General features: G+C 43.9%; 2 protein-coding genes across 6 annotated transcripts in view; one reads left to right on the plus strand and one right to left on the minus strand.

Moving 5' to 3' along the window:
- Positions 1–5,329, minus strand: part of LOC135102950 (solute carrier family 35 member G1-like) — a 141,011-nt gene extending 135,682 nt beyond the window's left edge. For 3 of the 5 annotated variants that reach the window (XM_064008687.1, XM_064008731.1, XM_064008759.1), the window contains exon 1: positions 4,052–4,285. The gene's annotated coding sequence lies outside the window, so the exon portion shown is untranslated. Of the gene's footprint in view, positions 1–4,051; positions 4,289–5,194 lie in introns of those variants that run through there. The other 2 variants (XM_064008713.1, XM_064008768.1) reach the window with 2 other exon arrangements.
- LOC135102944 (carbohydrate sulfotransferase 3-like) overlaps positions 1–11,540 on the plus strand; it is a 66,465-nt gene extending 54,925 nt beyond the window's left edge. The window contains exons 2-4 of the mRNA XM_064008675.1: positions 4,425–4,555; positions 5,211–5,324; positions 8,630–11,540. Coding sequence (XP_063864745.1) covers positions 4,425–4,555; positions 5,211–5,324; positions 8,630–9,813 — 1,429 coding nt within the window. The 3' untranslated portion in view covers positions 9,814–11,540. The remainder of the gene's footprint in view (positions 1–4,424; positions 4,556–5,210; positions 5,325–8,629) is intronic.
- The last annotated feature ends 1,114 nt before the right edge of the window (positions 11,541–12,654 follow it).

Genomic DNA, 12,654 nt, shown 5'->3' on the forward strand with positions numbered 1-12,654 from the left:
AAATCAAATAACAAAATCGCATTAAACAAAATATAGTAACATGTTTTAATTTGAAAGATCATTGTCATCACTAGCCATGCGCGCACACACACACACACACACACACACACACACACACACACACACACACACACACACAGGGCCAAGAATAATAGCATCTAATGTGTTGGTGTGGCGACCATTATTGTTATTATTATTATTAATAATAATAATAATAATATTATTATTATTATTATTATTATTATTATTATTATTATCATCATCATCATTGTTATTATCATTATTATTATTACATAGCCTTCCCACTTCAAGCCGCTTAAATTATGAAGAACACACAAACTATTATCAGCATCATTTTAATCCTTTGAATGCCACTTGGTACGCCTTTCCCTAATTACCAATCACTGTGAGACATCTTTACTTGTTCTACAGCCACATCCAATCTTTGAACTGGAAACAAATTGCAAAATGTATTCGTTTTCATCGCTAACTTTCCTGGAGATGCTTATAAAGACTTTACGCATTGATTCTGCTAATTGTTTCGTGTTGCAGTGAAAGGGTTAATTTTACCTGAATTATTATTATTATTATTATTATTATTATTATTATTATTATTATTATTATTATTATTATTATTATTATCTTCATCACCACCACCATACTCCTACTACTACCATTACTACTACCATCACGTACTAGTGCTACAATTACTATAGATTGAGGTACATAAGCACATCACCACATTTCAGCATTCCTTAACCTGTATCGCGAATAACTCTGGGGCCTGTAACAACTATTTCCAAAGGCTACAAATATAATTATTCGGGCTCTCATGTGTGTCCGTTTTATTCATAGTTAAAATATCACTAGACTCATCTAAGCATCAGTGAAAACCTCCAATAAGGTAAGATAGCAAAGCGTTTGGTAACACTGGCCGCTGGTTTAATGTTGTCAGGTTGGCACCCGCTCCTGTATCACCGCCAAACTATTCACCAACCAGCAGGACAAATTTAGACCAGACCCTCCTCGCACAAGTTCAAGGTCTCGAAGCTTCATATCAATATATAAACAACGCGCAATGTGTTAACGGCGTAATTTAATATAATGTAACGTTTTATCTGGCAGTAGTAGTAGTAGTAGTAGTAGTAGTAGTAGTAGTTGTTGTTGTTGTTGTTGTTGTTGTTGTTGTTGTTGTTGTTGTTGTTGTTGTTGTTGTTGTTGTTGTTGTTGTTGTTGTTGTTGTTGTTGTTGTTGTTGGTATTCCTACTGGTGCTGTTGCTGCTGTTTTGTTTTGTTGTTGTTGTTGTTGTTGTTGTTGTTGTTGTTGTTGTAGCAGCAGCAGCAGCAGCAGCAGCAGCAGCAGCAGTAGTAGTAGTAGTAGCAGCAATAGAAATAGTTCAACAACACAGGTGCACAAACACCTTTTCTCAGTTTCCCTTCTTTTCAGCGACTAACTAATACATTTCCCACCACGTTAATCTTTCGCGCGATCCGAGATATCGTTTTAGATAACCGTTGGATTGAAAACACGAACCTTTTTTCAACAAACTGTTCAGTATTTACGACTCGGACGCAATGCATTTTTACAGATACGGTTACAATTACCACGCATTGGCCTACTGACTTTTTGCAGCTTCCATTATGTACTTGGCCTGTATTCCTGAACACTTTCGTCTCCCGTAAGGACAATTTCCAAAGAACACGGAGATCATTAAACGGGATTCATGGGTGATGTTCCTTTGAGATGCTGCAGGTTCCTTGTTAATCACTTATATCATAAGAACATCCTTGAAATTTCCAATAACTTCCAATAGAACGCTTTAAAAAACAGAGGTAAAGATCTAAAACGCTTAAATAGCCAACCATCACCCCACATATTATCCAAATGAAACAAGTATCTACACCACTTTTGAACGAACACATCACAGAATGGCCCAAACTATTCACCCGCTTAATTATTTTCACCCTTGCCTGCATAATTTTCCGGTGTGTTTCCCTATTCATTGGACACAGCGAGGGGGATGCTTCATTAGACCGTCTGAAGGTCACGCCGACACGATTAGTGACTCTTTGTTGCAGACTTTTGCTCCCGTGACTCAATGAGATGTCGAGACAATACTGGGGCGGAAATGAATGTGACAGCCATCCAGTGAAGTTAAAAATTGATCAAACAAACTACTCGCAGCATCTGGAGACTTCCCAAGTGCGACGTCTCTCTCCCCCCCCCCCCCTCTCTCTCTCTCTCTCTCTCTCTCTCTCTCTCTCTCTCTCTCTCTCTCTCTCTCTCTCTCAAATTTTCTCATTTTACACCTTCAATCCTGTTTTTCCTTATGCATTACTCCACCACGATCTCTATTTGTCTCCTTTCCATGTATTACCACCATTCTCTCTCTCTCTCTCTCTCTCTCTCTCTCTCTCTCTCTCTCTCTCTCTCTCTCTCTCTCTCTCTCTCTCTCTGAGCTATCGTATACCACAACTGCTCAGCTCATCCATATTCTGCAAAATTTATTAATACCTTTGATATCCCAAAGTTCAAATGTTATCACTCCGTATCAGAAAACAACAATAAGATTCACGGTAACGATACAACACAACAGAAGACACGATAAACTGACTGAATAAATAAATCCTGACACGGAACATACGCAGCATTGATTCATCAGATAGTAGTATGAGGAGGAGGAGTAGTAGTAGTAGTAGTAGCAGTAGTAGTAGTAGTAGTAACAAAATACCAGTAATATAAATAACGAGAACATATACGAACAACAACAAAAATGAATATTAATCTATAGTAAACAATCAACATAACTTCAAAAGCAAGAAAGGAGAAATACCACGAAGAGGTGAAAGGAAGGGAGGATAAGATAGGGAAGATGGTGAATAATGGCTGATAGAAGGGAGTGAAAGATGGGGGTGAGAGGGACAATGAGAGGAATGTGAGAGTTATGTAGTTTTGTTTGAGTCGTGGATATCTGTGGAAGGGTGAGAGGAGTGAGAGGCCAGATAGGTGGAAAAACGAAAGGAAACAGAGAGGAAATGAAAGAGGAAAGGGAACAGAGAGGGAAGAGAGGAGTGGGATAAAGGGAGGGAGAGGATGAGTGAGTGGAAGGGATGGTTTAGGGAGGCGGGAAGGCCGGTGACTAAAGTAATAACAGGGTAACACACACACACACACACACACACACACACACACACACATATATACACACACACACACACACACATACACACACACACACAAAACCATGACCTCTGAGCTTTTATCGACAGTAATAGTTGAAGATCACGAATGCAACACGTGAATTTCAAAGTGGGTGACACACACACACACACACACACACACACACACACACACACACACACACACATGAATAAGAAACCAATACATTCCAAACCCCCGCAGTATCATGTAAGTATACTTGGAAAATACAGGATGTAAACACGCACACAAACACACACACACACAGACGTACATCTATTTATAACTGCCTGTCTCTCCGTCTATCTAGCTGTCTACGATAACATTCTGAAACGCCACCCAAAGATTTTAAAGATGTGACTATTTCTTCTTTAAGATTCTGAAAGGTTGATGTATTCTGAATTAATCTGACAACCAAACTACCACTCATGTCAAGCCACCTCCCCTCCCCGCCACCCTCCGCTCCTTGGTGCCGCCGCCTCCTAGGACGCCAGGCAGGCAGGGGAGCCAGTCAGCTGACTGGCAGGACACAGACACACACACACACAACGCCCGCCACTTCCCTCAACCATCCCTCACCCAAACATCCTCCTCTCCCACCACGGCGCCCTCACTCCTGCTCCCACGTGGTTCAGGAAGGAAGACACCACGCCGTTGGTGATCGGAGGGACCCATGCTCACCAGGCACGCACGTACGAACACATACACACGCTCACACGGTCCGCCGCGCCCCTAACACACAATAATAATCGAATTCTAGCCGTGTCTCACCCTCCCCGTCCCTCCCACGGTTCCTGCGCGCCCCAGGGGCGTGCTGGGAGCGCTGGGCTGGGTTGCTGGAGCAGTACTCACCGAGGAGGAGACCGGGAAGCCCTCCGCCAGGTATCAACACACACACACACCCTCGCCTCTCGCACAAGCACCGCCGACTTATGAGTGTCGTCTGCTCGCTCTCCACATCAGCTGTTCGATCACGTGATCCGACACCACCGAACTCAACGCCTTCCTTCGTTGTCTTCTTCCCCTGCGTGAATGAACACACAAAACACAAATTGAAGAACTTATTACTGACCGCACGTTGTTACTTTCTAATGTTTAAGACTTAGATATAGGCAAAATAGAGGGGATTATAATATTTTCAGACAAGGTATATACTGTGTACGTATTCTTTAGTTAGGCCTTAAGCGCGTTTTCTGTGGCCTTACGGTGACGTTTTCTTTGACAGCTCCCTGGCTCCGAGGACTCGCCAGACGGTGCGGACAGCGGTGATCGCCGTCGTCTCGGCTCTCGCCCTGGTCGCTATATTCCACCTGGCGAGGCTTGCCGAGCATCCCGTCAGCGATAATGCTATTGACGGTAAGTACTGCATTTCTCATCATTCACCCTCCTGCCTGTTACTTTGCTGAGTGGTAAATACTTAATATGAAAAATACATAACCAGTAGACAAAGGCAGCAACTAAGTAAGAGGACGAGGAACAACAGGGAAACTTGCATGTAATGGTGATAGCAGTAGTAGCAGCAGTAATAGTAGTAGTAGTAGTAGTAGTAGTCAAATTTCGTAATCATTTGATGAGATAATTGCTATAGTATTAGCAGTAATAATAACAGCAACAACAATAATATCACTAGTAAATGTAACTGTAACAGCAACAGTAGCAGTCTAATAAGTTATTATAGCAATAGTAATAGTAGTAGTAGTAGTAGTAGTAGTAGTAGTAGTAGTAATGGTAACATGTAACAATGACACTAATTAGCTGATTTAACAAGGTAATCATACACATACATACACACACACACACACACAAGTAACAAGCAAAGACTGGGGGTGTTATCCGATAAGTAATTATAACAAAGTGCCATTGAGCAAGGGAGTATAATTGTCATCTCAGAATAATCACAAATGGCACCTTTCACTTGTCATTAGATCACCTGTCACTTTTCCCATGTGTGTGTGTGTGTGTGTGTGTGTGTGTGTGTGTGTGTGCTGTACTCACTGTATCATTTCCGCAGGGTCGAAGAAGCAGCATCAGAAGCATGAACAGACGCAGCTGGGGGGAGGATCCGAAGCATGGGTCGGCGACGGCGTCTTAAAGGCACACAGCGGGAAGGCGGTGTCTCCCATGGGTGAGTGAGGCGCAGGGACCACTCTAGCTCCTCTGGGAACCCGCGGATGGACTGAGCGGGAATTAGAGCGAAGGACGAACGGAGGGACAGAGGGAGGGATGAAGAGTTGGTGAGCTGGCGGGCTGAAGGGATGAGAGATGCTGGGCTGGAGATAAAGCAGGACTGGTGTGATGTGAGATGCGTAGGTTTCATTGAGGGACCGGTATACAGAGTGGGTTTTAGGAATAATACAGAGGGTTTAGTGGGCGTGAGTGATTTGCTTGATTGATACTGGAGTGAAGAGACGACTGGTGCTTGTCAAATATGCGTTACTTTTGTACAGTGAAGCGATGACTGGTAGTGTGAAGGACAACAAACTGATTCTTTTAAAATATGCGTGGAGGATACTGACACAAGAGCACACTTAAAAAAAAAATCAGTCAATACATACATAAAATAAATTACAATAGAATAGAATCAAGTCGCGCTCTCTCATTCGCCACTCCCCAACCTCGAAAAAAAATAAAATAAAATAAATAAATCGGAAAAGTTTCAAATATCACTCAGTATAATAGTCATTTAATAGACGATATGATTCCAGTAAAACGAATAAGTAGTAAGAGGATGAAAAGCAGCAGTGAAATCAGTACCAGATTAAACCTTATTCCACCGCCAGTCTGTTGCTACTATTTACTCGTATTTTTTTTTTCTTTTTTTTTTAAGCTAGCTGCAATAACTCACAAACGAAGCGGCAATCGCTCACGGACCACCCATCCATCGCCAGTTCATTACCTTCGCGTTTCAAAAATCACCATAAAAACAACGAAAAAGAAATAAAAAAAAGCACACTGAACCTTGCAGTCTATATCGGTATGTGCGGGACGCTCCGAAAAAAGAAAAAAAGAAAAAAAAAAAGAAAAAGAGTTTTGAATATTAGTAAGGGACATTTTTTCAAGAAATTTGACCAGGTATTAACGAGAGATGGAGGGAAGGAGGGAGGGAGGGAGGAGAGAAGAAGCTGTAAAAAGGAAGGGGAAGCTTTGGTGGAGGTAGGGAAGGATGGAAGGAAGGGAAACAATGACAAGAAAGTGAGGGAAAGAAATATTAAAGTAAGAGTAAGACAGCCAGGCATGTGGAAAAGCAAACAAGATAAATTAAAGCAGAACTGAAGCCTTTGTGAGAGAGAGAGAGAGAGAGAGAGAGAGAGAGAGAGAGAGAGAGAGAGAGAGAGAGAGAGAGAGAGAGAGAGAGAGAGAGAGAGAGAGAGTTTGCGAATCTATTCATAGCAAGTAAAAGGGGACGAAAAAAAGAGAAGAGGAAGAAAAGAAAGGGCTGCCAGAGGAGGGAGGAGAAAAAAAGAGGAAGTTAGAGAGAGAGAGAGAGAGAGAGAGAGAGAGAGAGAGAGAGAGAGAGAGAGAGAGAGAGAGAGAGAGAGAGAGAGAGCGTAGAATATAATAATTTCACTGAAACGAACGGACAGGATACGTAAGGTTATCACACACATACACACACACACACACACACACACACACACACACACGCCATTCACCCAGCGCTCCTAGAATGGTGTGGGAGTGGAGCGCCATCCCTTGGTACTTGTAAAAAAATGTATATATTTAACCTTCCAACACGGCTCCGTCCTTCCCCTCTTGCTCTCCCACCCCTCCCTTCACCTCCTCAGGCCCAACAAAACCACTATTCAGGCTGGGTATCCTCTGCTGGTAGTGGTAATGGTGGTAGTGGTGGTGGTTGTGATGCTGTCCACGCTCTCATCTCCACTACCACCACCACCATCACTATCATCATCATCATCACCCCCATCATCGTCAGAGGGAACTTTGTAATATGATTATGCAACAGTAACTTTAGAAAACTGTAACGCCTATGGTTACTGCTGGTCGTGGTGGTGGCGGTGGTGGTGGAGGTACTACTACTATGATTGCTCCTGTTGTTGCTAGTAGTAGTAGTAGTAGTAGTAGTAGTAGTAGTAGTAGTAGTGATGGTCGTAATAGCAGTAGTAGTAGTAGAAGTATTAATAGTAGTAGTAATTGTTGTAGTAGTAGTAGTAGTAGTAGTAGTAGTAGTAGTGTAACCGTTACTATAGTACAATACTGCTGTTGCTATCATCACCACCACCACCACCATTACCACTATTGCTACTACCACTACTACTACTACTACTACTACTACTACTACTACTACTACTACCACCACTACTACTACCACCACTACTACTACTACCACTACTACTACTACTACTACTACCACCACCACCACCTCTACGTACAAACAAGTCAATTTACGCTTAGCAGGCGTCAGTATATGAAACCTTTCCACCACCATCAACATCACCACCACCACCACCACCACAGCCACGCACCAGGGCTCCCTCACCACTATCACCACCATCACCACCAACAACAAGACCGCCACCAGCACCGTCATTAAAACTTTAGGCATAGGCACCGTGCGATGATGGCGCTGCGGGGAAGAGGAGGGGAGAGGGAGAGAGACGAGAGGGAAGGAAAGGGAAGGGGAAAAAATATTGGGCGGGGGCGTTAGTTTGTGCCGGAGGGAAGGTAGAGGGCGAAGCAGAGAGCGAAGGTAAATACTTTTCTTAGTCCTGGAGGAAATATTATGAGTGAATGCCTTAAGTTTTCGGGACAGCTGACAGTAAGGAGAGAGAGAGAGAGAGAGAGAGAGAGACTGGGACACTGTGTGGTTGTTGAGCGAAGGAATGCTTCACTGAGATAGTCCAGTTGTAACATCTGGTTATTTTCGTCAGGAGAATGAGCGGGTTAGAGAGAGAGAGAGAGAGCGAGAGAGAGAGAGAGAGAGAGAGAGAGAGAGAGAGAGAGAGTAACGTTAACCATCAATGACTTATAGTTTGTTTTTTTACATGTCAAAAGGTGTGAAAGATGGCGCTTCTTACACACGCTCGCATACACACACACACACACAACACACATTTTCCATACCCCTGTAGAGCACTGCTGTACATTTTAAGAATAATTTCCCCTGGGATAGATTATCTTCGTCGTCGTCACTCAACCGCAGCCAAGGTTTCCTCCTTCTCCTTTTTCTTCTTACGTCAGAGTCGCGTCGAGGTGACGTCTCATTTGCATTAACGCCCGCATGTTATGTTGTATTAGGCGAGCAACACTGCAAGTCTTGCGAAGCGACATCCTTCACAGTGATAGGAAAGCTTTCGTTAAGCACATGTATCAAAACTGCATGTTATCTTCTTTTATGAGTCTTGAGATATTTGATGCCAGCAAAACAGACTGATGTGCTGGGAACTACAGTTATTCCTTGTACACCTACAGGTCCCCATGACGGCTGGCAGGAAGCGAAGGAGATGGCCGAACAAATGGCAGCTGCAGTTGGCGCCGAAGGTCCAGCCTCTCCCGTCCAGGACATCCTGGCCCGGTCCAGACCTGGCGGCAGGCAGGTGCGCCCCATTCTTAACGTACCTGTTGGAAGAGACGTAGTGGACGTCCAGCGCATCAGAAACATCAACAGGGCAGCGAGTCGTCCCGCGAATGCCACCGAGGTGAACATGACCCTCAGCGAGGTGCGGCGCAAGGTGGAGGCGGACCGTAAGAAGCTGTCCAGCAAAACCCTGCGCTTGTGGTCACCGGGCGAAGTGCCACTTCGGGTGCTGCTCGTCACCACCTGGCGCTCGGGATCCACCTTCCTTGGACAGGTACTGGCCCACCACCCCGCCGTCTTCAACCACTACGAGCCTTTCAGCCCCCTCGGGGTGCGGCAGGTCCGTTCCGGCAGGGAGGCCTTCCAGTCCCAGCAGTTGCTGCATCGCCTTATGGATTGCCAGTATGGGGGCCAGGATGAGTACCTCAATTACACCCGTTCGCACGCCGAGGACATGCTGGGCCACAATAAGGGAATATGGGATTCCTGCCGCCGAGGACCCAATTTCAACGCCTGCTTCAACGCTTCCTTCCTCTCGCAGGCGTGTCAGATGTTCCCAATCCAGTTGGTGAAGACAGTGAGGCTCCGACTGAACCTAACGCAGCTCTTCCTCAATGACGAGAGGATGAACGTGAAGGTTGTGTTCCTGGTGCGTGATCCCCGCGCCACCATGAGCTCTCGCTACACCTCCGTCTCCTGGTGCAATGACAACCCTGATTGCTCGTCCCCTGAGGTTCTCTGCTCTGACCTGCAGGGAGACTTGAAGGTGGCCACAGCTCTGGGTCAGCTTTACCCGCAGAGATTTAAGATGCTCAAGTACGAAGACTTGGCGATGGACCCCCAGAATGTGATAAAGAACCTCATGGACTTCCTTGGACTGGAGTACTCCGTTGAAACAGCCCAGTTCGTGAAGGAGAACACTGAACAAGACGTGAACAGCCCCTGGAGCATCAAGCGCAAATCGTCGGATCGCGTCAACCTGTGGAAGAAGCAGCTGCCCCTCCAGGAGATCCACAACATTCAGAACGCCTGTGAATCTGTGCTCAAGACGCTGGAGTACGAGCTGGTGGGCCAGTGAGGAAAGGGAGCCACAACTCTTTCTTCCTCCGTCGGGAAAATCTCTGATGTTGTAGAATAGACTTTCCCAGTTAGTCTTCTTCTGTGTCCTCGTCGCGGGGAGGAAAATTGCCAGGAAGGGATGCTCCTCATCCCAGTCTTCTCAGGACCAGCCGCGGCCGCACTCTAAGGGAACCCTTCACCGGGCACATTGAATCATACTTTCTTGAGAAACACACAAAGATAGGCATGAACATTTTAAAGAAACGATGCAAAATAAGAGTAATGAGTGTCATATAAGTCTGTTGTATCTTAACTATATAATTTTACACGTACATTTCCTTTCTTGCGGGACTTCAGTGCTATGCACAGGTTTCCGTCCGTGGCGCTCTGGACACTGGCCTCCACCAGGGATGCCCCTCTGGCGGTTATTTTATCGATCTTCGTAGTGGGATTCTCTTCACTGACCGCGGGCAAGACTGTGCGTCCGCGCCGAGCTCTCAGTGAATCATTCCGACCACGAAGAGAGATCCTCAGGCAGGACAGGCCTCCCTCTTCACCAACCACTTCGTCGACCAATGATTGAATATGTTCTTTTGTTGCGCTTTATTTTTAACTCTCAGCTACCGACTCATGAACACAAGATAATGCTGCTCATTAACCAAATGATTTCTCCCACTGAGCTGCAGGACACACACACACACACACACACACACACACACACACAGAACACTCCCTCTTCGTCGAGAAGGTTCCACTCACGCTACAATGTTTATGTTCTAATACTGAGTCATGTAGTTACGTAGTTTGGGACTGAAACGAGTGAAGAGTGTTTAGAGCTTTGAGAAGATGACTATTGTTGACTCAAGCAGACTGTCTCTTCTAATGCAACTCCCCACTTGTAGAGTGGCGAAAAGATGATGATTGAATGAATATTTGAAGCTTCCAGTGATACCTGAGTACAGGTGTATGTTTTGCCACGTATAGTAATTATTAAACACAAGTGAATTGATAATCTTGTTGCCTTAAACGTGACACAAACTTAAAGAAAGGATGAAGAACACGTGAAGAAAAAGTTGATAGTTTTTTTTTTTTCTCTCTCCTTGCAAGTTTGTGTCTCGCCGGCTTGCAGCAACGTTCAAATAAGTGTATATCTTCATCTGATTATTAGTTTTGTCACTTTGTTCTCCCTCTCATCTCCACGCATCATTTCTTTCTTTTTTTTTTTTTTGGTTCATCATAATTATCATCATGTATGCATGTATGTATAGGAATATTTGTTTGATGTCTTTTTTATAAGCTCTTTTTTTTTTTCCCCATTTTATCCCCGTCCATATGTGCGTCCATCTGTGTGTGTGTGTGTGTGTGTATGTATGGATGTGCACATTTATATACTAGTACTACATACACTTTGGTTTTTTAGTACATGCGCGTTTTCTGTATGTATGAATGTATGTATGTATGTATGTATTTTTGTTATAATGTACGTACTTATGTATACATCTGTCTGTCTGGCTGTATAGTAACTGTAGTCCACAGTGCTCTTAACTACCATAGTTAATCGTAACATTGTAAACGAACATTGGTCTGCCTCGCAAAGCGTCACGAAGCGTCACAAGGAGTGCATTGATTAGTAAGCCTGGCGTCACTTGACCAAGCTGGAGCGGCGCACAGTGAGAGGCTTACACTCGCCCAAAATGCCAAGATGTGAAGGTGAATGCAACAACTGAAAGTAAACAGAAAAGAAGTGGAGAACATCATGTAAGAAACGCAATTACCATGCCCAGAGAGAGAGAGAGAGAGAGAGAGAGGCGCAAGCAGACCAGTGGATATTTTCTTTGTGTTCATTAGTGCCTTTATCCTTAATAGTAAAGTTATTTATTATTATAACTTGTACTGTTTTTATTTTTATTGTTATTATTATCATTATTATTATTATTATTATTATTATTATTATTATTATTATTATTATTATCATTATTATTATCATTATTATTATTATTATTTTATCATTGTTTTATTTACTTTTTATTATCATTACTACTACTGCTACTATCATCACCATTACCATATATTGTTTTAGGCAGGCCCACAGGTAATGTATTATAAATAGGCAGAATAATTATATGTAATTAGCCAGTTTGTCATGATCTTGTAATATAAACGTAATGATAATAAAAAAAGTGAAAATCTGAGAGATTCATTAATACCTTCCAGAGAGAGAGAGAGAGAGAGAGAGAGAGAGACTAAACTCATTTCGGCCACGCTACAAAAACGTACAGTAAAGAAAAAAATAGGAGAGAATCATGAGAGAAAACAAGAGGAAGGCGGAGGAGAAGGATGAGGAAGACAAGGAGGTGCAAAAAGATAGAAAAAAAGAGATGGAGAAGGACGAGAAGAAGAAGGAGGAGAAGGAGGAAATAAGAAAGCAAGAGAAGGAGCGTGAGGACGAACGCACACACAGACACGCTCCGTTACACCTGCCTAAGAGCTGAGGTGCGTAATTAAGAGACTGCGAAGGAAATTGGAGATAAAAGTCTGACCTAAGTTGGCAGCTGTGACTCGCAAGACACACACACACACACACACACACACACACACACTCTCTCTCTCTCTCTCTCTCTCTCTCTCTCTCTCTCTCTCTCTCTCTCTCTCTCTCTCTCTCTCTCTCTCATATTCACGTTAAAAATACAAAATGAAAAAGGGATGTGCCAAAAAAAGAGCATTTCATTTTTTTGAAGAAGGGAACGGCGGAGAAGCTGAGCGTGGGGAAAGACAGATGAGGGAGAGATAAGTGGACTCAGAGAGAGAGAGAGAGAGAGAGAGAGAGAGAGAGAGAGAGAGAGAGAGAGAGAGAGAGCGC

The sequence above is a fragment of the Scylla paramamosain genome, chromosome 1 (assembly GCF_035594125.1).
Source record: "Scylla paramamosain isolate STU-SP2022 chromosome 1, ASM3559412v1, whole genome shotgun sequence".
Classification (NCBI taxonomy): Eukaryota; Metazoa; Arthropoda; class Malacostraca; order Decapoda; family Portunidae; genus Scylla; species Scylla paramamosain.